The sequence below is a fragment of the Epinephelus moara genome, chromosome 3, assembly GCF_006386435.1.
Source record: "Epinephelus moara isolate mb chromosome 3, YSFRI_EMoa_1.0, whole genome shotgun sequence".
Taxonomy (NCBI): Eukaryota; Metazoa; Chordata; class Actinopteri; order Perciformes; family Serranidae; genus Epinephelus; species Epinephelus moara.
The window spans coordinates 1,477,002-1,503,891 of NC_065508.1; the positions used below are offsets into that span (position 1 = coordinate 1,477,002).

The 26,890-nt window shown below is 42.5% G+C and overlaps 1 protein-coding gene across 1 annotated transcript; it reads left to right on the forward strand.

Moving 5' to 3' along the window:
• Positions 1-5,830: 5,830 nt before the first annotated feature.
• LOC126385160 (solute carrier family 13 member 5-like) lies at positions 5,831-26,459 on the forward strand. Its single transcript, XM_050036736.1, has 13 exons — positions 5,831-6,126; positions 8,615-8,743; positions 11,047-11,183; positions 12,692-12,924; positions 13,378-13,539; positions 15,983-16,166; positions 17,354-17,476; positions 17,644-17,856; positions 23,582-23,685; positions 23,811-23,932; positions 24,962-25,123; positions 25,450-25,587; positions 25,676-26,459. The coding sequence occupies exons 1-13, from the start codon at positions 6,013-6,015 to the stop codon at positions 25,802-25,804; spliced, it is 1,950 nt and encodes a 649-aa protein (XP_049892693.1). The 5' UTR covers positions 5,831-6,012; the 3' UTR covers positions 25,805-26,459.
• Positions 26,460-26,890: the final 431 nt, after the last annotated feature.

Consider the following 26,890-nt stretch of genomic DNA (forward strand, 5'->3'; position numbering starts at 1 on the left):
GTGTTTATATATTTACTGTTTATCCGCTCCGTTGTCTTTGTAAAGTTAACATATCGCACCGTCATTTCAAACTCAACACTTGTTTCAAATTAAAAGCCCCTTATAACCTCGGCTGAGAGAATCCCTCCATTTTCTAAATAGGCTTTTATTCTGAAACATTTGTCAGAACTTTAACGTTATCTCCGTTATTAGAACCAAACAACAGCCGTTGCTGTTTCGGAGCTGAAGGACCAGCGTTCTAAAAGTAACGGAAGTAACTGATGTCTTGTTTGAAAATGTACTTAAGTATTTGATTACTTAAACAGCAAACTAACGCATTAGGTTACTCGTTACTGCAAAAAGTAATCAAAGTACTCTAACGCGTTACTTTGTAACTCAGTTGAGGACTCTGATTGGACAACAGAGCTCTGGTTGTGGTCTGCAGGTGTGCAAATCCCTTCAGGTGCAGGTCTCACAGACAGCTGTCCTCTCTGGGGGGCTGCCTCCGATTGGCACAAGGACTTCCATTATCATCATTGCGCTCCGTCACTTTGTAACGCGTTATACCCAACTCTGGTCGGCACAACACCCTTGCATTGATGTTTTTTTTTCCTTCAACAACAAACACTAAAAGAACAGGGTTTGGCTTTACAATCACAGAAGTCACAGACCAAGCTCTGGTTTGACGACTGTGGAATGAGACCAGGTCGTACCAACAACAAGCCATCTTGACAGTGCTGACATCCAAATTGTGGAGTTCTAACTGCTCCACGAAAGAGAAACAGATTGCAGGGAGTTATGAGACAGAGCTCAGTGCTACAAATACATCTTTTCAATTAACTTATTTTCTCTGAGCTCAAACTCGTCAGCAGAGTTTATTATCCACCTTTAATTACATTTTTATTGAATAAAATGAACAATGATCAACAAAATGCACGGAGGAGTCAAATAACACAAACGGAGATACAGTAAACTTGAGGAGCAACTGTGACTGACTACTGTTAGCTCTGCTAGCATGTTAGCAGTTAGCAGTTTACCACCTAGCCCTGATAGTTTCATCACTATGTCACGATAGCCTCTTCGTTTGCGAGGACAAGGAGGGCGCACAATTCCTTGTCTCCCCAGTTGCTCATCTTTACAGTGTCTGTCAGGTTTGTGTTTCCCTCTTGCTACTAGCTGCTNAGTCATCAACAGCCCCTCCCGTTGCAGAAGGCTGCCTTGGTCTGTTTAAGCTAAAAGGTTCCACCAATATGTCTACCCTATGAGAAGGCTGCCTTGGTCTGTTTAAGCTAAAAGGTTCCACCAATATGTCTACCCTATGAGGTGGAAAATTGGGCACCTCAGATCAACTCGCCAATCCGCCTCTGTGTGTCTAAACACTCGCAACTTGCCGGCAAAACGGCCCAACATTCGCCGAAAATCTGGCAGTGTAAAAGGAGCTTGTCAGTCTGTAGGGAACAGTTCTGGCTCCCTTCCTCTTCACTCTCTACACCGCAGACTTTACACACCTCTCAGCCAACTGCCATTTACAAATGTTGTCAGCCTCATCACAGACGAAGATGACAGGGACTACAGAGAACTGATCCAGGGCTGGTGGTGGGCGTCTGCAGGTGCACACACACCCTCACCTGCCTTTGAAAATTTAGGCTTGACTTTGTTCCTACAGTCACGTCCTGTTGTTCGTCATCATGAGTCAACCTCTTTATCAATATTCTAATTTTATACCTTCTATGAGTTTGTTTCCATCCACACTGTTGTTATATTGTTTCTTGTCTTCATCACATTGTTCTTAAACTTTACTGCATATTTTCATTTTCTGTCACTTAATGTGAGGTTTGTCTCAGTTCATAATAATTCTTATTTATAACTCGATGTGTGAATCACTCACAGTTTATATCAGTCGCATTTTCATTTAGTGGGTCACACCAATGCATCATGTGACCTGTGTCACATGACCTCTACATGAGTTGTTAAACTCCACATCTGTATCCAATGTGTTTTACACCCTGATGATGATGATGATGATGATGATGATGATGATGTTCGTTTATCAGTGAATCAATGAGGGATTTTTACATTCAGGAAGCCTCAGATGCATTTTCAGACTTCCTGTCTGTGCCGTGGACATCGACTCAGAGTGAGCTGCAGTCTTTGTTTTTTATTGTTTGAAACTCTTGTAGGATTTTCTGTCTGTATTGTGCCTGTGGATATTCTCATTTATCCAGGTCATAGTTATCTCAAGGCAACTGAATCGAACACAACTGGACTTGGTTTTGTCTTAGAAGACGTTTCACCTCTTATCCAAGAGGCTTCATCAGTTCATGCTTGTCTGACTAGGCTGGAACTAGTCTGACAAACTGGTGTGGAAGCACCCGGGTATTTAACCTCTGAGGAGGTCTTCACAAGGCCAATGATGTCACTGGTTTGTTAGTGCTCCAATGGTGTGTCAACAGTGGTCGTTGAGTCGTTAGAGTCACGTGAGGCCATTTGTGAACGACCATTGTTTTTTAAGCTGTTAAGTCTCCTGGGCAAGGATGAAAGGACGGCATTATAGGTGGGGGATACTGAGAGATGGATTTTCCAGTTTCAAATAGATGGATTCTTTTACTCCTCTTTCAGATGGTTTGAAAGAGGCACTGGGAGGTCGTCTCCCTTCTGCTACAGGACAACTGCCTCCAAAACAACTCACTTCAAAAACAGTTTCATTCCTATTGCAATAAACATTCTGAACTCTGAACACTGAGGATTGAGCACGGCCCTTATGTATTATGAATATGTGTTTGTCTGTATGTATATCTATGTTTATGTTTAGTGTCCTTTATGTTGGAACCTGTACCAATGAGCTGTACTGGAAACAAATTCCACCAGCCTGGCTGTGTGGTCATTAAAAGAATCAATCAATCAAAAGTGCCTCGCCCTGAACGCTCTGTGAATGAAGCTTATATTCAGGCCTTCACTGCGCCCTCATCCTGTCAGCTTTTTAAGATTTATGTCTTTAATTATGATCTGAAATTGGAAGAGAACAAATTCATTTCGTTTTCTCCACAGAAATGAATGAAATGCTGATATATAACATTCACAGCTATGACTGTCTTTCTGTTGGGAAGCAGTGCTGGAGTGAATTAAATCAAATGAAACGCACAGACCTTTAACGTCCACTGGGCGACAGCAGAGGACAAACATCTCTGGACTGCAGGTGAAAACACTGAAACACTGTCTGTTTATCCTCTGACATGCAGCGGGGGGCCGCAGGCTGGAATCAGCCCATGGCGGGGACGCAGCCCCTACACATGGGGCCCCTGCTCCACCAGGTGAGTCAGTGGGAGCCTGAAACACTGTTAGATCCAGGTGAGTGAATTCAGACGTGTGGTCTGATGTTTCTCTTTATCTGAATTTGTTTTTCAGATGGGCACATCTTGAGTTTCTCTCTGTCAGAAGCTCCCTGTGGGACTCAGTGGGCAGCTGTGAGACTTCATCTTGTCTGAACTCAGCAGGACGACGACAGAACAAGCAGAAGACAGAGAGACGGACGGAGAGGACAGTGAGTGAAGAAAGAGACGGAAGGAAAGACGAGGAGAAAAAAGACAGAGAAAACTTACAGGGACGAAAAGAGGACAAAACAGAAGTTTGTAAACGAGTGACAAAAAATGAGATGACGCATAATGAAGTTAATTTTTCTTTACAAACACAACACGACTGCTGCAACTGACAGTCCTGCGGGGTGAAGCTGTGAAGGCTGCGAGCGGAGCTAGCTGCTAACAGCCACCGCTGCAAATAACAAATTCCACAAATCCATTCAGCAGCTCCACCATCCACAGTCAGACACACACGGCTGATTATTTACTGCTGAGTTACAGCTCACAACTTGCACCGACCCAAACATCCTGGTGCAGACTATTTACTGGAGTTTACCAGGCTGTGGCTCATCAGGCAGCTGAAGATCATTACAGACACGGCCGCTCTCTGCTTTCAATGTCTGATAGTCCACCATGAACATTTTCATCACGTCTCGTCCAGGAAAATGAAACATAAATTCCATCTTAGTTTGAAACACAGATTTCATCTTAGTTTTTTATAATTAAGATCTATTTTGGCTCGTCTTGTTATCGTCGTGGAAAAAAGGTCAGTGATGAAATTTTCGTCAATAAAATTAACGCTGAATAGAATAACATTTAGTCATAAGGTTTACAGAACAAAACCCATAGTCTGCATGTGGTAATGTTAATGTCCACACGACATGAAACTCCAGTGTTCGACATTTAAATTGTCGTCAAGCCAATTTCCATTCCAACAAAAATTTTACATCTGTCTGACATGTTGATGTCCTGTGCTAACAGGGTAGTTTCACTGTAACTGTGAGCGGCTGTTAGTGCTGATCTTTGGAAAGACGTCTGCTCTTGCAGTGAAGCTCATTTGCATAGAAACGTGGCTCACGATACATCCTGGTGCAGACTATTTACTGGAGTTTACCAGCCTGTCACTCATGTGGCATTTGATGATAATCACAAGCACGACTGTTCTCGGCTTTCGACGTTAACATCTTCGTCTCGTCTCCTCAACAAAAATGAAACATAGATTTTATCTTAGTTTTTATTATCAAGATCTATTTTTAGCTCGTCATCGTTTCATTTTCGTCATGGACAAAAAGGTCGTCAATGGAAAATTTTAATCAGAGTTTTCATCAACGAAATTAACCCTGCAAAAAAATAAATAAATCAGAAGTGTAACTATGGATAACTATGAAATTGTCAAATACTGATGCTCAGTCAGTGACTTTTTGTCACAGTTTTTAATGAGAGTGAAGTGTGTTTCTGCGCTCTGTAGGCACCTGGTGTTTCTGTCGGAGCGCTCTGAACTCCTCGAGTTGAAAAAAACTCAATTCAGAGCAGAAAAGTGCCCCACGCCATCTCTGCTTTTTTCCCATTATCCAATGGGATGATTTGAGAGGCGGGCCTTCTGTGGTGGTCATGACAACCAGTTTACAGTTGGTAAACAATGGAGGAGAAACTGGTGGTACTCCCCATGATCCAGCCTCTTTTTTAGGGTCTCATGTACCCACACAGATCTCTGTTTATCTGTGTCCAACAAACTATTTGCTGATTTGTTTACAAGTGGCATTCGATTAGAAAAGAAAACTCTCTGTGTGATCGGGGCCTGAATCATGTGCGACATCGTTTGGCTCGAATGTAACAGGCGTTTAATTATAAATGAAAGTCCAGCTTTAACTTTAATTTAGTAAAAGTTTATTAAACCAGACTTTGAACAAACGTGAGCTGTGAGAGAATAAAAAGGAATTTAACAAAAAAACAGAGTTCAAATTATTTCTGTAATAAAGTTCAGATTTTGTCGTTGATAAATTCAAAGTGCTGTGTGCACAGAGCTGTTAGAGGGTGAGTCAGATATTCACACAGGTATTATTGTTATATTATGACTATTAATGTTTGATAAAAAGCAGATGTCACATTTGATGAAGAGAAAAAAGTACAGACTTTATTTAAAATGATCATAAAACCGTCTTTAAACATGTTTCTGCTGTTGTAGGAACATGTCGACCACCGTCAGTCAGCGCTACACGTTGACAGATTGATCTGAGTGATGGTCATGTGACGGCACATATTTGCTGCGTCTCAGAACAAACCGTGAACTTCTACTGATTTTTGTTGAATCTGTGCAAGAAGATAAAAAAGTGACGTAAACAGGAGATCTGATTTCCTCTTTAGTGTTTACTCTGTGTGGAAAGGTTCAGATAACACCTGCTGGGACACACTGTGTGTGTGTGTGTGTGTGTGTGTGTGTGTGTGTGTGTGTGTGTGGTGTAACACACATGGAGTTAATATTTAGTGTCGACCGTGAAGTGCATCACAAATGAGACAGAGCAGCAGAAGCAGTGTGAGCACAGAGGACAGAGGAGAGTCTCATTGATCCAGCTGTTCTCTGACAGTCATTCAGACTTACTCATCATCATCATCATCATCATCTTTATCTTCATCATCATCATCATCTTTATCTTCATCATCATCACCATCATCATCCATGGCGGTTCTTCCTCTGCGGGTGAAAATGTTGCAGCAGGTCTGGAGGTTGAAAGGCGTCGTCATTCTCGTCTGCAGTCCGTTCATCCTGCTGCCGCTCGCCGTCAGCACCACGGTGAGACCAGTTTATTGACCAGTTTACTGACCAGTTTATTGACCAGTTTACTGACCAGTTTACTGACCAGTTTATTGACCAGTTCACTAAATATGATCAGTCAAAGAGCTCTAACCAGTTTAAATAACCAGTTTAAATAACCATTTTACGAAGCATTAACCACTTTCAATTTTCAGTCTTTCAAACACTGACCAGTTCAACTTTCCAGTTTACTGAGCTACTAACCAGTACAAATGACCAGTTTGAATAACTAGACTGAACACTAACCAGTATAAATCACCAGTGCTAATCAGTTAAGTTGCTCTTTTACTGAACACTGACCAGGTACATTTACCACACCACAAATAACAGATATGAACCAGTAACACAAACCACTGTCCAGTAAACTGCCCAGTTTAATCAACCAGTCTGCTGATGTCCAACCAGTTAGACCAACCAGTTCATTAGAAATATCCCAGTGGACAAAACCAGTTTATTGATACTTCATCAGTGAAACTAACAAACCACTTCGACTGAACCAGTTCACCACTCACTGACCAGTAACACCAGTAACACTGACTAAGAAACAGCTGTGGGACAGTATCAGCATCAACATGGACCTAAAGTACCAGCAGTGAAAGTATTGATAATCAATCAGATATTATTGATGCATGAACATATTGATTAGTTTCATGTTTCAGTACAAGAACCTCAACATTGTTCAGTACTCTGAGTAAATGTAAAACCAGTTGAAGATTGTCTGACCAGTTTAACTGGGGATTTACTGGCTGATTTAAACTGGTCAGACCAACAGGCTGAGCTTCAGTTGTTTGGACACCGACAGGCAGCAGGTTACGTTCACAACTCCTCTGTCACTGATTGACGAACAGAGTTCAGACTCTTTAAAAGTTCAACAGAAAACTGAGAAGTCGCCTGGAGAAAACGTTCAACTCAACGATTCTGCAAAAGTATATTTCTCACGTATCATCGTCGTTTCTAAAGTGTCGTGTTTCAGATCACACGTGTACGAGCTGAGTTTGTGTCGACAAACCGGGTATGTTTTTAACAACAGGTCGGGTCGTTTCCAGCAGCGTTTGTGGCGACAAAACGAGACGTTGAGACATTTCGAGCTGCATTTTTGCTGACAAATCGGACATTTTGAATTAGACACTGGCTCGTTTCCAGCTGTGTTTGTGGCAACAAAACTGGGTACTAACGAGATGCCGGGTCTTTACCAGAACTGATTATTTTGCAACAAAATCAGGTACTTTTTAACAAGATGTCCGGATATTTCCAGGCGTCTTTCTGGTGCCAAAAACAGGTATTTTCTAACAGGACGTCGGGACGTTTCTAGCTGTGATTCAGCGACACACCAGGTATTTTTTAAAGACACGCTGGGACATTGGCCGCCATGTTTTTAGCAACAACATGAGTTTTTTTTAACCACACACATTAACCACAGTGTTGTCACTACATAAAGGTGAAAATGAAAAAGTAAAGAAACATAAGGTTTTCACACATTTGCTGTTATCTTGTCCTTATCTTATCTTATTGACATCATAGGAACATTATAAAAACATTACGAAAACATTATAGGAACATTATAAAAACATTATGAAAACATTATAGGAACATTATGTGAGACTCTGTTCAGGTTTCATGTCTTTACGTGAATACATGTTGAGACAGAGACGGCGTGTTTGGACAGAGACACTCCTGTCCTCAGCTCCCTGCAGGGTCAGGCCTCTTTAACGGGTCATTTCACCTCATTGTTATTCAGTCCGCTCGGTGTTCTCACAGTCACAGCGTGAAGCTTCACACATGTTCTCCTCCACGTTTGCTTCATATACAACCAGCTGTGGGAGACGTACTTTAGGTAGGAACACTACAGCGTAGAAGTACTCTGTTATTCACATCCAAATGTACATAAAGTACTGAAAGTAAATGTACTCATTATTCAGAGTAATATTATGAATATTATACAGGAAGTGTTTTTCTCTTTATAAAGTTTAAACATCACGTTATATAATAACTGTCAGTCTGTCAGTGAGTCGCCCTCTCCTCACGTTTCTCCTCGTTACATCATCGCTGCACACGTGAACACTTCACATCAGTTGGTTTGAGACGTCACAGCTGGATCCTGGAGTCCAGCAGGTGAACAAACGCAGAGTCTCAGGTGAGCAGACGCGTCGTAGAGGTTTAAGTTCACAGCGTGAGTCTGAGTCAACACGTCTTCAGCTTCCAACAAAAACATCTTTGGCTTCACATGTTACATAACCAGGTGCTGCGGTTTGATGAGACGCTCAGGTGATTATTTATCTGCTCCAACAGTCAGAAACTTTTGATCCTTTAAAATCCACCGTTGAGATCTCATCACAGAGGAACCATCAGAGCATCAGCAGCTTTGATCATGTAACTAAAGTTAAATGTTTTGGGAGTCAGAGTTACCTGATATGTTAAATGTTTTCTCTGTGTGTGTGTGTGTGTGTGTGTGTGTGTGTGTGTGTAGGAGGCGGCCTGTGCTTATGTCATAGCCCTCATGGCGGTGTACTGGTGCACTGAGGTGTTGCCGCTGGCAGTGACGGCGCTGCTGCCGACCATCCTGTTCCCTGTCCTCGGCATCATGGAGTCCAGAGATGTAAGACTGGACACACACACACACACACACGAACACACACACACACACACACACACACACACACACACACACACCCTACAGCAAGGGTGTCCAGACCAGACGTCCCTCTCCTCATCAACACTTTCCAGCTCCTCCTGGAGGACCCCGAGGTGTTCCCAGACCAGATGAGATCTATAATCCCTCCAGTGTGTTCTGGGTCTGCCCCAGGGCCTCCTACCAGTGGGACCAGGATCCTGATCAGATGTTGAACCACCTCAACATGAAGGAGCAGCGGCTCTACTCCGAGCTCCCTCCAGATGTCTGACTCCTCCCCCTATCTCTAAGGCTGAGCCCAGACACCCTACAGAGGAAACTCATTTCAGCTGCTTGTATCTGTGACCTCATTCTTTCAGTCACTACCCAGAGCTCATGACCACAGGTGAGGGTTGGGACGGAGATGGACCAGGACATCGAGAGCTTACACATCTCTGCAGACGCCGCACCAAACCACTGATCCATCTCACGCTCCATTCTACCCTCACTCATCAACAAGACCCAGAGATACTTGAGCTCCTTCTCTTGATGCAGTAAATCTCTCCCAACCCAGAGGGAACAATCCACCGTTCTCCAGCAGAGAACCATGACCTCAGATTTGGAGGTGCTGACTCTCATCCCGACCGCTTCACACTCAAACCGCCCCAGGTCATGCTGGAGGTCACAGTGTGATGAAGCCAACAGAACCACATCATCTGCAAAGAGCAGAGACGTAACTCTGAGGTCCCCAAACTGGTTCCCTTCCTCCCCCAATATTTTTGGGGCAAATCCACGAGTCACTAAATTAATGTTTGACATTGAGGTTAATATCTATCAATGTCTGTGGTTGAACGGAAAAACCTGCTTCATCTTTTATCACAGGTCTTTATCAGAGAGATGAACTCTAGAGGGGCAAAAATCCAGAAGTGACACTGAACTGTTGGTAGATTTTGTTCCAGGATACATGAGCTCCTTCAGTGGTGTTGCTGGGACGTCTTTGTGTTTTTAATCTTGAGAGACGTCCCTGCCTTGTTACGAAAATCTGCACCGACCAATAAAATGAAGTAAAAGGCTGAAAATAACCCAAAGAAATTAATTCTCATCTACAGTCTGAGGCCCTGATCACACAGAAAGCACGCAATGTGCACCACACTGAAAAAAAAGGCAGGCAACCACCCCATCACCTCCTCACCCTAACCTTCCCGTGTAGTCTATCCACTGTTTATTTATCAATTTTAATTGTATGTATCCTGCAGTAATCAGTGTGTAGCTGCTGCCATGTTGAGGCAGAGGGTACTGTCTGTAGCTCTGGTTGAGGGTGAGAGGCTGTCAGCAGATAAACAGAGATCTGTGTGGGTACATGAGACCCTAAAAAAGAGGCTGGATCATGGATAGTACCACCAGTTGGTCCAGGAGCTTCTCCTCCATCATGGACGTTTACAGTACTGCACTTATCTGCTGTTTTCTATTGAGATGGTGCTAACTGTGCTTTGTAAAGTCGTATAGCTCTGGGTATCCAGCAACCACTACCACCAGTTTCTCCTCCATTGTTCACCAACTGTAAACTGGTTGTCATGACCACCACAGAAGCCCCGCCTCTCAGGTCCTCCCATTGGACAGAGCAGAGATGACGTGGGGCGTTTTTCAGCTCTGCACTGAGTTTGTTTTTGTTTTTTTCTGTCAAAAACACCAGGTGCCTTCACAGAAACACGAGGCATGAAGCAAAAAGCTTCCTTCTGATTAAAAACTGTCACAAAAAGTCGCCTCCAGCTGCTGAAACACTTCCTGTGTGGTCAGTGTGTGAGGTTGACAAAAACTGCTCATTAACTTTAAAACTTTAAATGACTCACCTTTTGTTTCACTTCTGGTTTAATCATTACAAAGTTCAAGTGTTGATGACCAATAAGTCCTGCAAACATTCACAGGTCGATCCTCCTGTTTCTAACTGCCTGAAAATCATCATCAAGAGATTCATGAGATGGAAAGATGGACTCTTCTTCTAACACTGAGAAATGATTTACACACAGCAGGATGAATGGATCATATATTAGTTGGACAAATGAACATGGTGCTCCGCCTCACAGTGTAAAGCCTTATTTAACCTCCTTTTGTTCAACACTGGGCCAATCATGGAGAATTATTACATAGAGCTGCATAAAGACCTGCTGACTGTGTGTGAGGTCCTGGTGCCTGGTACAGGCATCATTCTTGTTGCATGAAGTGTCAAAAGCAGCTGTGCAGTGTTGAGGTTTGTTGTCTAACACCTGTCAATCCTTCCTGCTGTGTGTCAGGTGTGTATGCAGTACCTGAAGGACACCAACATGCTGTTTGTGGGCGGGCTGATGGTGGCCGTCGCCGTGGAGCACTGGAACCTCCACAAACGCATCGCACTCCGAGTTCTGCTACTGGTCGGAGTCCGACCCGCCCTGTGAGTCACATGATCTCCTGAGCTACAGGGTCGATGTCTGTTACTGAATACAAGAACAAAGTGAATCTGTTAAACAGAGATATTATTTATAACACTCAGTAGCACGCCATCAGACTGAAACTAAACTGTTCAGTAGATAAAAAGTTTTCTATTGTTCTCACTTGTGGAATTACAATGTAATGTTTGACCTGAGGGTGGCGCCAGAGACGAGGTCATGTTGTTATTAAATCTCAGGGTTTGTTCCACGTTCAGACTCACTCATGCTAACATTTAGCATCAATGTTAAGTTCATAAAATGTTTATCATTTCAGCATTATCTGACGCTGACAGGATTTTATTTCAAACTGAATTCAAAAAGTTCAAAACATTTTAGTTGACAAAAATTCTAATTGTCTACAATTTCTACGAAAAAATTCAACGCTTAAACGTGCAATATGTCATTTTCTGCTGCTAGAGGTCTCAAACCAAAACAATAACAGAAGACGGAGTTGGATGACGTCACGAAGTAGCATAGGATCATGGGAGTTGTAGTCATATAACAGATACAGATCTGCCGCTGGCCGGAGCGCTGGTGCCCCGGCGGGCAACAGTGCTTGCAATACACTGGTGGAAATGATTAATATTTCGATAACATCAGCCAGATGTTTGCTTACCTGTCTAGTAGCACACATGCGAGGTCGGCGTCGAATTGTAGTCCTAGATTTTCACGAAGCTCTCTCCATCTCGGAAAGGCCACACCAATATTTATCCTGGATTTAGCTTTCTTCTTATCCCAAATTCTTCTGGGATCGCTTGGTTGACCCGTACGTTTCCGTTTTACCGGCTTGTTTACCGGGACAGCTTCAGTGTCAGAAGGTGCAGCAACCGTCAATGCATAATCATGATCCATGACGAGTTAGCTTAGCCTAGCAACAGTAACGTTCATTCTCTGACGTCTCATCCGGTCTGCTTCTTCTTCTTCTCCTTCATTTAATGGCTATGGTAACTGGAGTTACGTCGCCACTGACATGTGACCTAATGACACGGTCCGTAACTTTTATTAATATTTCATATTTATCTGGGTTTGAAAAATTGTTGGAAACATTTCTGATAATCAAAGTACACAACTAAACAAAATATATAATATTGGTTTAGTCGTTTTTAGACATTTTTATATGGAAAAACTACATATTATACCTTTAAGTCGACAACAATTTACAACGGTTTAGTTGATAAAAAAAATTCATGACATTTCAGTCATCACATGTAGTCCTAATGATTTCTATCTGTTCTTTATCTTTAAACTGATGCAGTGAGGTTAATTCATGGATCATAAATCAGTCCCCAGGTTCATTGTAAACTCTGACTTATCCATGTGACTGTTAAGAAGCAGAAACACAACTTGTTTCTTCATGTGCAACATGTTAGTCTGGAGGTTTAAACTGGTGTCCTCTCACAGAGTTCAGACTGTTTACTTACAGCTACACTCACAGATAACTGAGCCTCCTACCTGTACCTCTGTCTCCCAGGTTGATGCTGGGGTTCATGGGAGTGACGGCCTTCCTGTCCATGTGGATCAGCAACACGGCCACCACCGCCATGATGGTCCCAATCGTCCAGGCCGTCCTGGACCAGCTCCACGACAACGTAGACCCTGAACCCTCCTCGAAGAGCCAGAGAGGGAGTGTCGACTTCCACCTGGAGCATCAGGAGAAAACCGGTGGCATCCTGCAAACTGCCGCTCCGAACACGCTGGAGAACGGTATGACTAATACATGGTTTTATGTAGCAGATATGTTGAAACTTTATGCTTCAACAATGCTGTGGTTAACGTGAGGTTATGTTTAGGCCCAAAGACCACTTGGTTATGGTTCGGAAAACATGTTGTGGCGTAGAATACCCGGTTTGGTCACCAACATGACTGTAAATATCCCAATGTCTCGTTTAAGAATACTTGGTTTTGTTGCCAATAACACAGCTGAAACAGTCCCGACATTTCTTTAAAAATACCGATTTCTCCAAAAACATGGCTGAAAAAACTTCAAGCATCTCATTAAAAAATACCAGATTTTGTCAGCAAAAACTCAGCTGGGAATGTCCTGAGGGTTTTTGAATAGTATCAGGATTTGTCGCCAAAATATTTGAATCATCAAGTGACTGGATTCAGTTTCTCTGTGGTCTGACACTGACCTGTAATGTGTGTGTTTCCTTCCAGGTCTGAATGTTGCAACTTTAACACAAGGCAACTCAGAGAAAACCAGCAACCTGCAAGACAACATGTCCTCTGAGCAGAAAGTGTCCTCTGACGGTCAGATGGACAGACAGGGGATCATCAAACCGACACCACAGGACAAACCTCCAGGACCACCAGGACCCGGTGAGTCCACAGAGGAGAAAATCCATGAGTGGAAAAATCACTCTTTAGATTGATTTTTTTTTTCTTTAGAGCAGCTGTTTGTTTCTGTTCACTGCAGTAAAATATGAATATTACCTCGTCAACGACTTTGTGGAGTGTTTGGTTAAAGTAACAGTGTTTTAGTAGTGTAATGCTAAATCAGTGGATTCCTCGTGTAATTTCATATTGGACATCAAGTGCAAGTGTTTGTAACCATTTATAACCAACCTGAACTATAGTTTATTTGCCATAAGCCAAACACCCAGTATTTTGTTAAGAAAAAAACAATAACCTGGTTTCCTCACCAAAAGCCCGGCTGGCAATGTCCCAGGAGCTTGTGGGTTTTGTTTGTCAAAACATTTCATTTGAAATACCCAGTTTGTTGCCAAAAGCAAGGCTGTAAATGACCTGGTGTCCCCCAGTAAAATACCTGGTTTTGTTACCACAAAAAACACTGGAAATGGTCCAGTGTTTCATTGAAAATGACCCAGTCTTGTTGGCAAAAACACGTCTGAAAATGTCCCAACACTTCGTTAAAACATGCTTGGTTTTGTTGCCAAAAGCACTGCTGGAAATTTCCCATCATCTCATTAAAAAAGATCTGGTTTTGTTCCCAAAACATGGCTGGCAGCATCCCAACATTTTTTTTTAAAATACCCAGTTTGTTGCCGCTGTAAATGACCTGGCATCATGTTAAAAAATACCCTGTTCTGTCACCACAAAAAAAGTGGTTCAGAACTGAGACCCTTCTGGAAACTTTTATTGGTGCATTCTGGGATACTCTGACATCTGAGACGTAACGCTGAGTACTTGAGTACTTTTTAGATTCAGAGTGATTTACACTCCCAGAGGACGTCACCATCTCTGATGTCCATCATGAGAAAACATCCCTGAAAAATCACAGACAATAGGCGCTGATGACTGCAGAACCTGAGAATCCTCCTGTTTTTAAGTTTTCCTCAGTATCACAGGAATCCAGGGACACTTGTCCGAACATCCGTGAGTTCACTGCAAACAGGAGCTGCTCAGAGAAAATGACTTTTAATGGAGACAATTCACAACGCGTAGAGCAGGGCTGAATTTCCTGTTTACAAACTTTACAGCATGATTATTCCTCTAACGGACCTATGGCTAAGCCACGCCCCCTCCACTCACCTGGACAAACTATCAACATTCAGTGACCGGCGCTATGGCAGGTGTCACAGTACACGGCATTTCACAGGAGGCAATTGATGATTTTTGGGGACATAACGATCAGATGTCATTGAGAAGTAACCAAAAGGGCCTAAACTACGCATTGGAGGGATATATTCATCATTTTATTGTTGAGAAGGTCGATGAAAAGCTTAAATTACAAGCCAAAATTTACAGGTCACAGTGTACGCTTGTGAACCGCATCTGGTTGCCGTCACCATCAAAGACAACAAGTTAAAGTGCCACTGAAGTTAAGGTTTTTGGCTCAGAATATGAGAAAAGGATAACGGCCTTTTTACCATCTTTACCAAGAGTGTCTCTCCGTTAGTTTGGTGCTACAGTATTTACACTGAATCATTCAGCATAACGTTTGCCAACCTTTGTTATCTCTGCCATTACAGATAAGTTAATGAAGCTAAGCTCCAGAAGTTAACGTTAGCTTAACTAGAGCCCTTTGGACAACAGCTAACAATGATGTACGATCACCAAAGTACAAAACTAGAACAAAATAGGCTAATGAACTCCCAGCAAACAAGGTGACATGATGAACAACGCAGCTAGGAGCTAACGTTAGGCTAACTTTAGCTAACGTTAGCTAGAGATGTTAAAGATAACTTTATATTTCTTTCCAGCAAAGTGACAATATGTTGCCTCAAACACAATGTTGACTTACCTTAGAACAGATGTAGACATCATTGTTAATCTTATTCACGTTGAGTTGATGTTGTGGTCTAACGTTACCACACAACTTTATCCAAAGGAGACACTTTTCTCGGTTGAGATGTGGTTTAAAGTGTAAAAAATACACCTGGTCGCCCAGCCTCTCAGGATACCTTGTGTCAGAGTTGCATGTACCCCATGCACACCGTTTGACCATTTTTAAACTTCAAATCTCAGAAAAAGCTCATAAAACCGAACAAACTGACTTTCTGTAATGCATTTCAATGGACGTCCAGGCAGAGGATGTCCCAGTGTATGGGAATGGCTATATGCACTGTGATTGGCTCATCGTGTTTGAGGGCGGGGCTTAGCCATAGGTCAATTTAAGTAAACAAGGGATGATGATAGGATTAGTTTTGTGGTTAGATTTCATGAGATCACAGCTGTAACACAGCCCGTCTAAGAACATCCCAAAAACTACTAAAAACTGATGCATGATCTGGAGACTGATCAGAATCTGCGGTTAATCAACACACGCAGATTTACTGACTGTATGAACCGTCTGTTGCAGTGGTCGTGGCGGTGGAGAACGTCAGCTGTCAGGTGGAGGTGGTGGAGCTGAGTGATGAAGAGGAGCAGAGGAGGAGCATGAGTAAAGGACTCCTGCTGTGTGTGTGCTACGCTGCCAGCATCGGGGGCATCGCCACTCTGACCGGAACCGGACCGAACCTGGTTCTGATGGGACAGATGAGCCAGTAGGTGTCACACACACACACACACACACACACACACACACACACACACACACACACACAATTGGCTCCAAATCCAAACCAACGACCTGCTAACAGCAACGACACTCTGACTATGATTCACAGTGTCACTGTCAAACAGACATCTGAAAATCAGTGAGTACAATGGATCTATAAAGAGACCAGGACACAGTGTTGGGGGCGGGGCCTCCTTCATTCTTATAAAAGTTGCTCAGTGGAGCCTGACACCAAAACAGTTCATGTTCTGGAATTACCAACATCGTCTGCATCACTGAGCCCACAGAGCAGGAGCACTCCAGACTTCTGATGGCCAAGCAGCTAACTTCCTGTTTAGCGCTCCGATAACCTGAATGAGGATAAAATTATTTCGTCCTGTGGCTCTTCTCGACTCTCCAAGTGTTATCGTACCAAACTGATCAAATCCTGGTAATGAAATAAGTCATTTTGCTGAGGTTGTGACCATCGTGAGGAAGGTTACCTTTGAAATGTAATACTGTAAGAGAGAGCAGAGCAACGGATGCAGCAAACACCCGACTTTCACCTGGCAGCCTGCTGTTCACTTCCGGCATGACCACATGTTTTTGACATCCTGCCTTTGGTTGCTGCATCCAGAACCTCAACAGCAGACACAGAAAGATAGCCAGTGCGTAATATGTAGAGGTGAAAGTCCTCTGACAAAGCGTTGTTACCTCTGGCTCCAAAAATCAAGATGGCGACGGCCAAAGTGCCGAACTTGAGGCTTCAAATTAGGAGTCCACACACCAACAGGTGACATCAGGGTGGCTGCATCCATTATTTAAACAGTCTGTGGTTACTTCCCAACTCTGATTGTGACATAGCAACTTTAATGGGAATGAACAGAAGGCCCCGCCTCCAACGCCGTATCCAGTTCTCTTCTATACCCATTCAGACCAAAGGTTTCAGGTTCCCTCATGTTGAACAGACGACACACTGATGTTTACAGTGCTTCCTCTTTGAGTTTGAGGTTTTTAACATTTGAAAACTTTGGCTTCATTTGTTCATTGTAGAGAAACTTTATTATACCTCTGGTGTCAGTCCTCAAATTCTGATCTCAGCTCTGTTCGAACCTTTGCTTGAAATGTTCTGATGTTTCTTTTTGATAAAGGTTTATTGTGATGTTTAACTTCCTGTTTGTCTCGTTCTCGTAGACTCTTCCCTCAGAACGGTGACGTGATCAACTTTGCGTCCTGGTTCGCATTCGCCTTCCCCACCATGGTGCTGACGCTGATGCTCGCCTGGTTCTGGCTGCAGTTTCTCTTCATCGGCTTCAAGTGAGTGTCTTCACCAGAACACCCAAACAAAAGTTCACTCAGAGCTTCCTGTGAAGAGTCGAGTTGAGGTTATTCAGGTGTCTCTCAGCACTGGTTGTTGGTATTGGTAGTTTTCTTAAAGATCTTCAATCAGCCAGTCGTTAAATGTTGACTTTGGTTCTTCACAGCCTGCGGAAGACGTGGGGTTGCGGGGCGGTGCAGTCTGAGAAGGAGCGAGCGGCATACGAAGTGATCCGGGACGAGCATCGGCGTTTGGGGCCGGTGAGTTACGGAGAGGTCAGCGTCCTGGCACTCCTCATCCTCATGGTGGTGCTGTGGTTCACACGAGACCCGCGCTTCATGGACGGCTGGGCCACCCACGTCTTCAATGCCAAGGCCGAGTGAGTACCAACAGACTCGTACACGAGTCGAGTCAGAGTAACTGAGGGGGTTAGAGAACGTTCAATAAAAGACTTGCTCAAACTTTGTAAAGTATCTTCACAGTTTAACCCTTTAAGAACAGACGAACCAGCCGCAGGTCGCTGTTTTCATGATCCAGATTTAAACAGATTTAAAATAAGAACCGTAATGTTCTTTTAGCAACACAAAGATAAGGCCTCTGTCTCCTGTGTCGTCACATCATAACCTTACCTTACCTTACTTTACGTGTAGTGGGAACATAATCATTTACTGGAATTACACCAGAATTTGATAGCAATGCCTGCAGGAGATCGTTGATTGCATAATCCTGTAAAAACCAATCTAAAATAAAACTACAACAGAGAGAACATTTATTCTTTTTGCAGCAGAAAGCTAAAGCTTCTGTCTTCCCCATCATCACGTCAATGACGTCATTGCTCTACATTACATGTGTTGCAGGAGGAATGAATAAAGAATTCATCGCAACGCCTTTTTACTTGGCTCATAAAAATGAGCGTATCTCAGATATTAAATAACGAATGGAGTGTTACGAATATTTTCTTTATGGTTCTACATGTAAAAATCTTTTGGATCAAAATGTTTGGTGTTTTTATTTTGTAAAATCTGATGAAAAAACATCTGACTTTTGTATTATTTTTTTAATGCCACAATTTCAATACTTGAATCAGTTCTTTTGGTTTATTGACTTCTTAAACCTTTTAGCTCAGGTTGTACAGGTTCTAGGGCTAGGAAGCTCTTGAAGATACTCTAGGAAATGACATCACAATTAGTTGAAATACCAGTGTAGGTTGCCGTCTTTGTTGCAGTGATTGAACCTGCGTTTCCTCTGTCTGTTTCAATCTGCTCAGTCTGGACTGAAGTCGAGTCTCTGTGGCTCCACATTCAGTCTGTAGATCCTTTAATCTGCTGTCTGGAGTCCGAACACCACCTTGAATATGTGTGTGTGTGTGTGTGTGTGTGTGTGTGTGTGTGTGTGTGTGTACATGTGTGTGTGTTCAGCTCTGGTCCTGCATTAATGTAAAGTGGAAAAAGAGTTCAGACGACTGAATGAACCCGCAGTGTTGTCAAACGCAGACCTTGCCTCGGGGCAAACACACAGGAATCAGAGGCGAAGAACAAACAGAGGAAACGTGTCCTGGGTACAAACTGTGGGACTGACCTGCACACTGTCGCTGCATGAAGTGCGTCAGGCTGCAGGTCACCGAGGCTGCCGACACTCAACTGGTCTCAACGCTCACCACATGAGCACATGAACAGGTCCAGAGTCGAGTCTTTACACAAGTGCTCTCTGAACTCCGACTGAAAGATCAGTCACACTTTGTCATTTTGTATGTATTTATTTATTCAGTGTTAATCTTGCTGACGAAGACAATGGTGAACATTTTTTACCTTTTTTACGAATGACGAAAACGAGACAATGACAAGCTAAAGAAAGATCTTGATAATAAAAACTATGATAAAATCGATATTTCATTTTTGTTGTGTGTAGTTTGAAGATAAAACACAAAAAAAGACTAAAATGTAAAATTTTTGGCGACCAAAACATTTTGAATCGTCATCTAGTAAAGTCTAAAATGTTTTGAAGCTTTATCGACTAAAACTAAAAGTTTTCATCAACTAAAACCTTTAAAATGTTTGTCCACTAAAAATTTTTAAATTTTCATCAACTAAAACTTTTAAGGATAAGAATGACTAAAATGTGATTAAAACTAATAAACATTTTGGTCTCAAGGCTAAGACTAAATCCAGAACAGCTGCCAAAATGAACACTGATCCAAATAATGAACGGGCCCTTGCACCTTTGTGCATGTCGGGGGTGTTGGCGGGACGCTGGTTGATGCAACCTTCCACTCATGACTTAGATGTTATTTGCTGTGTGGACTGTTTGTTGCTGGATAAGATGTATTGCAAATTGTATCCCACTGTGTGGCGCTATAGAGAAAACACAGTAATTATACATCATGTTGTTGTATGTCGTGTAGATCACACTGTGTAAATTAAACGTAGAACGACTTCCTGTTGGCAGTAGGTGGCGCTCTGACTGTGAGTCAGTATAAGTTGTTGATGACTTCAGGCTGTGAAATCTGGGGCAGATTGGACACCGTAAAGTCAAGTTACGACAATGTCCTGTGTCATGCTGAAACGTCAGAATTTGCTGCATCGCCATGGCAACAAGGAAAAAGAAACAGAATTGTGGTAACGTTTCACTGTTAAGGTCTGAAGATTGTACCACCCAAAATCCGAAACAAATCTGACAAACCCTTCTGTAACAAGTTCCTAAAAGTCTTTTACGTTTCCTCTTCAACGTCACCTCAATAACGTCGTTGTTCTGCTTCACCGTTTCGTGTAAAAGGTACGATCACAGAACGGAGGGACGGAGTCATCTCACCTTTAAAGCGGCATGGAAGGTAGTAACAGCGCCGAAACAATGTCTGTCCAGCAGGACGGGACCGTGGGCAGCACAGATGTGACTTTTTGCCGACATGTTATGAGTGCACCCCACCACGGGAGATTTAAAAAGCTGCTGCTAGCAGTTAGCAGCTAACTCGAAGAGGAAGAACAGCAGCTGAAAATGTCCACAAGTAGTGAAAACAATGAGGTCCAGGAGCTCCTTACCCTCCGAGCAGAGGATGAGATCAGCCACCATATAACAGGGACACTAAATGATCGTTATTGACATGTGATGTCACTGTTATTGTTTATAAAGAGCTGCTAACACGTATGTTATATGTCACACTAGAGGCCGATGCTGTTGAGTTACATGTCACAGCTCTTTTGATTCCATGATGTCGCCATGTTGTCTAAACCCACACTGGAGCAACATATTGCCGCCGTCATTCAGCGGCTCTATAGCGCCATCTAAAGACCTGGAACCACCTGTGCAGGATGGTCTGAGGTCCGTTCTGCGTCGTCCATGTCCATAGCGATGTCAGCATTGTGTTGTAAATTTATAAAGTCCCAGCTGGGTCACATGACCAGCACAGGATGTCATCCATTGTTCTGTTTGTCCTGCTAGTGTCCGTCCTTCAACACTGAGCTGAAATTACAACAACAAAAAACCTGAGTCCATTTCCGAGAAGAAGGAGAAAAATATCAGTGATCAGAATCAGGAGGTGATGGACTGATAAAATCTGAGCTCTGATCTCTTTCTTTTTATTCTCCTCAACTCATTTTAATTTAAAACCTTTCATCACAGAAACAGAATCACTTTTATTAAACTGTGAGCTTCTTCCTCCTTCACGCTCCTGGAAATGAACCATCACTCATATTCACACAGAAACATATTTATAGAGTTAACGTAGCCTGTTGGTCTGAGATTTAGTCCTGAGATCAAACGTGTGTGAGTCATGTTAAACTTCATGGCTCTTGTAGAGCTGTTGAAAAAAGCAATATCACAATTGAGTCCTGCAGCAAATCACAGCCTTGCTGATTCATTCATTCATTCATTTTTTTTCCATAACCACTTATCCTGTTGGGGTCACAGGGGGGTGGAGCCTATCCCAGCTGGCATTGGGCAAGAGTCACCAATTAACCTGCATGTGTTTGGACTGTGGGAGGAAACCAGAGCACCTGGAGGAAACCCACGCTGACACGGGGAGATGGCAACAGATCGGTTTGCAGAAACGTACAACACCAACAGATATTAATGTTTGATGTTTGTCATTTCCTTAAAGAAATGAACATCTATATTTTCTGGACCTGAGGGGTTTAAAGAAGTTGGATCCTTCTGTAGGTGAAGCAGCAGCAGGCTGATGGTCAGTTAGAGGCTGAAAGTGTTTTTTGGCAGCAGGACTCAGGTGATCTGACCTGGTTTTTAAAGGTGGGGTTGGGGGGGGGGGGGTGGCAGTCACCTTGGACATGCAGTTTGTGCAAACAGGTGATTTCAACATGTTTCCTGATTGCACAGGTTGATCGTAAGCAAACTGCAGCTGATGCCAAAATAAGGATTCAACTTTCACCTGCAATCCTTCAGCGTCCCTAAAGAGATGGTGATTAAGGTTTATACATACTGGAAAGACACAGAGATGCGACGATGACACAGAGACACGGCGAAGACACAGAGACATGATGACACAGAGATGTGATGACACAGAGACATGACAATGACACAGAGACATGACAATGACACAGAGACATGATGACAACACAGAGACATGACGACATGGGAAAAAAACATCCTTAAAGAGACCAACAGTGAGTTGTAAATTTAAATTTACTGAAGAAAGAATTAATTTTTCGCTGCACTTCTGGACTGACTGAGAGGACATCTGTATGAAGATGGACATTATTCACAAAGTATGGAAAGTTAGATCTTTTTTATAAAGTGAGAACATTTGTGGAAAGTTAGAAATTTTTACAAGTAAAGGACATTTGGGGACATTTTTAAGACTTGAGGACTATGTGGAAAGTTATACATTTTTAACAAGTGTGGACATTTGGAAAAAGTGGGGATGTTTATACAAAGTGAGGACATATGTGGAAAGTCAGGACGTTTTTACGAAGTCAGGATGTTTTTACAATGTAAGGACATTTTACAAAGTGAGGACGTTTTTACAAAGTAAAGACATTTTACAAAGTAAAGACATTTTACAAAGTAAAGACATTTTACAAAATCAGGACATTTTTACAAAATCAGGACATTTTACAAAGTGAGGACATTTTTACAAAGTAAGGACATTTGGGGACATTTTTAAGACTTGAGGACTATGTGGAAAGTTATACATTTTTAACAAGTGTGGACATTTGGGAAAAGTGGAGATGTTTATACAAAGTGAGGACGTTTGGTGAAAGTTGGGACGGTACAGAGTTAGTGAGTTAAAGTGAATCATTTTGGTGTCGGCAGGTGAAACTCTCCTCCTGAACTTTTTTTCAATGAATGAATAACACATTAAAAAAACACTCGGTGTGAAGAGGACATGGATTCATGGATTTTGGGGACGTGCCAGTACTTTTGGTCGCTCAGTTCAAACACAAACACTCTGTGGTGAAATCCCCATTCATGAACTGAGCGGCTGCTGTTGCACCATGTGACCCGTTACTCCACGCCGACAGAGGACAGGAGGACATCTGATTATTGCAGAACAAACATGAAGGCAAACAGGAAGTGAAGCTGCGTGAGGAGGATAAAGAGTTGGAGAAGAACACGTAGGGTCACTATTTATTCATCCTGGTGCCATTTTACAGTGTTACAAAAAAAATCCAACGTACCTGAGAACAATCCGACATCAAACTACGAGTCGGCATCACGTTCAGCCATCAGCAGAGAGGACGGTACTGAACACATGAAACAGCAGTCGTATAAATACTGCGTCTCTGTTCTTATCTTTGTAACTTGAGCTGTTAATCAACCAAAACAACTTTATCCTGAGACAAAACATCTGTTTATATTCTGTGGATTTAATTAACTTTTAGATAAATTATTATCATTATTATTATTATTATTATTATTATTATTATTATTATTATTATTATAGGTTTTATTATTATTTTATTATATTTACACTGTAGACATTCATCAGTCTGTGATGTCATAAAGCTGCCCTCTGAAGGCGAGCTGGTTTTTCGACCGTGTTAATAAAAGAGTCTTCATTGACTTTGTCCTGTTTGTTTTTGTGGGATGTGAATGTTTGTTGTTTTCTGCTGATTTGATCAAAGTAAATAAATAAATGTTTGTTGTATCTGCAGGTTCGTCACTGACGCCACCGTCGCTCTGTTTGTTGCTGTGTTGCTGTTTGTTCTTCCTTCTGAGCCGCCGCACTTCCTCTGCTTCTGGAGGAGCTGTGATACAGGTAACACATACACATACACACACACACACACACACAGGTAACACATACACACACACACACAAACAGTTGACATTTCTTGAATTTCTTTCAATGATTTGATTATAATATTGATTTCATCCAATCAGAGTCCCCAGTGTCTCGAGGCCCCGCCCCAGCTCTGCTCACCTGGCAGGTGACTCAGAAGAAGATGCCCTGGAACATTGTCCTGCTGCTGGGAGGCGGCTTCGCTCTGGCCAAAGGCAGTGAGGTGAGTTTAACATCTTCAGAGAGACACTGTGGAATGTGAGGACATTTTTACAAAGTGAGGACGTTTTACAAAGTGAGGAGGTTTTTCAAAGTGAGGACGTTCTTCAAAGTGAGGACGTTTTTACAAAGTGAGGACGTTCTTTAAAGTGAAGAGTTTTACAAAGCGAGGACGTTTTACAAAGTGAGGACGTTTTTAAAAAGTGAGGACATTTTACAAAATGAGGACATTTTACAAAGCGAGGACATTTTACAAAGCGAGGACGTTTTACAAAGCGAGGACATTTTACAAAGTGAGGACATTTCACAAAGCGAGGACATTTTACAAAGTGAGGACGTTTTTCAAAGTGAGGACGTTTTTACAAAGTGAGGACGTTCTTCAAAGTGAAGAGTTTTACAAAGCGAGGACGTTTTACAAAGTGAGGACGTTTTTACAAAGTGAGGACGTTTTACAAAGTGAGGACGTTTTTCAAAGTGAGGACGTTTTTCAAAGTGAGGACATTTTACAAAGCGAGGACGTTTTACAAAGTGAAGACGTTTTACAAAGTGAGGACATTTTTACAAAGTGAGGACGTTCTTCAAAGTGAGGACGTTTTATGAAGTGAGGACGTTTTACAAAGTGAGAACATTTTACAAAGCGAGGATGTTTTTACAGAGTGAGGACGTTTTACAAAGCGAGGACGTTTTTACAGAGTGAGGACGTTTTTCAAAGTGAGGACATTTTACAAAGTGAGGACGTTTTACAAAATGAGGACATTTTTCAAAGTGAGGACGTTTTACAAAGTGAGGACATTTTACAAAGCGAGGACATTTTACAAAGCGAGGACATTTTACAAAGTGAGGACGTTTTACAAAGTGAGGACGTTTTACAAAGTGAGGACGTACAGTATGTGGAAAGGTTGTGCTGAATGATGTAAAAAACATTCTCACTTGAAACTAGAAACTAGATCCAGGCAGAAGCTTTACACCTTTCAGTGATGTCATGTTTTCTTCATACTAACGTGTGTGTGTGTGTGTGTGTGTGTGTCGTCAGGTGTCCGGTCTGTCCCGCTGGCTTGGCGCTCAGATGACGCCGCTACACTCCATCCCTCCCTGGGCCATCGCCATCATCCTCTGCCTCCTCATTGCCACCTTCACAGAGTGTGCCAGCAACGTCGCCACGGCAACGCTCTTCTTGCCCATCCTGGCCTCCATGGTACCAAGACACACACACACACACACACACACACACACACACTAATGATGCACACCGTACATTCACGCCGTCACAGTCATTCGTCATCAGCAGAGCTGTTCAGTTCAGGTTCCTGCAGATGTTTCACATTAAAAGCTTCTCAACAACAACAGGAAAGAATTCAACACTTGTTAGTGTGAAAGGTCTCAACAGGAAGTTTCATCGACCGTAACAGCGACAGAAAAAACAGCGAAGTTGAGAATCTGCGTTTTTAGAAACTGAATAATTTGATCAGCGGTCGTTTTGACTGAACGTTGACATGAGTGTGTTTCTGTGTCCTGACGCAGTCTCAGTCCATAAACGTGAACCCTCTGTACGTGATGATCCCCTGCACCCTCAGCGCCTCCTTCGCCTTCATGCTGCCAGTGGCCACGCCTCCCAACGCCATCGCCTTCTCCTCCGGTATCCTCAAAGTGTCTGACATGGTGCGTCCCGATTCTGGAGGAAAACACCACTATTTCAGCTCCGCCCATGACGCCATAATAACCTCTGTGTTCTTTGCGCCCCCTGCAGGCTAAAGCTGGCGTGGTGATGAACGTCATCGGGATCAGCTGCATCAGTCTCGCCATCAACAGCTGGGGGCGTGTCATCTTCGGCCTGGACTCGTTCCCTCCATGGGCCAACGCCACCACCGCCGTGTAGGATCAACAACCAGCTGCCTCATGTCTTTCAGGTCTCGTCACTCGGCTGCGAGTGAAATTATTATTTTATTTTACAGTGGCGTATGACCACTGCTGGGTCTGAGCCGCCACGAACTTTGTCTGGATGTTCGGACGTTCTGTGGAGACAGTTTCCCAAAAGTTCTCTCACCAGACTGCGACTGTGAGCGCCGCTGAAACACTGCAGACTAAAACAGAAATTATAAATAAACCTGCGTCTCATTCGAACCATCACCCGATAAATAAAGTTCAATATCTGAGAACTGATGGAAACTTTCTCCCCAAATATTTTTAATTCAAACCTTCAAAATGTTGTTTGGTGGCGACTTTACTAACAGTTGTTCTTTTGGGAAACTGACTCCAGATCAGTTATAGATCAGTTATAGATCAGTTACAGATCAGTTATAGATCAGTTACAGATCAGTTACAGATCAGTTACAGATCAGGGAGCATCTCTTCTTCGTGTCATCTAATTATTTGTAGTAATTATAAAATATTGTGTTTTGTGTTGTTTTCTATTTAAATATTTTTATTGGTAACATGTGAATGTTTCTGTACATACGTAACTTCCAGAGTTTTCTACCATCTTGTTGCTAACAGTTTTATTACGTGTTAATAAAAGTTGATCTTTGAACAAACGAGTGATTGAATTATTAACGCATTGAGACTGTACAAATATAAACTGTACACGTCATCAGCATATCATGATACAACGCTTCCTCTGAGATCCTACGAATGTTATTATGTTGTTGTTTTTTTGTAATGTTGGGTTCACACTACACGACATTTCTGTCCCTTCAGACGGTCTCTATGTCATATCAGGAGGTTGTGGAGTCATAAACTCTCGCTGTGTGTCCACGACCAATCATTACTGGTTGTCTCTCACAATGTGTGTGATGTCATCAGATTATTCTTTTCCTGTTTTTATTATTATTATTGTTATTGTTATTATTATCTCAGTCACTGTGTTTGTTCATGTTTGAGCTGAACTGTTACTGTGGTAACATAAAAAGTGTCACCAGGTGGGCGGAGCTACATTTGAAGTACCACATGCAAACTATGACAGTCA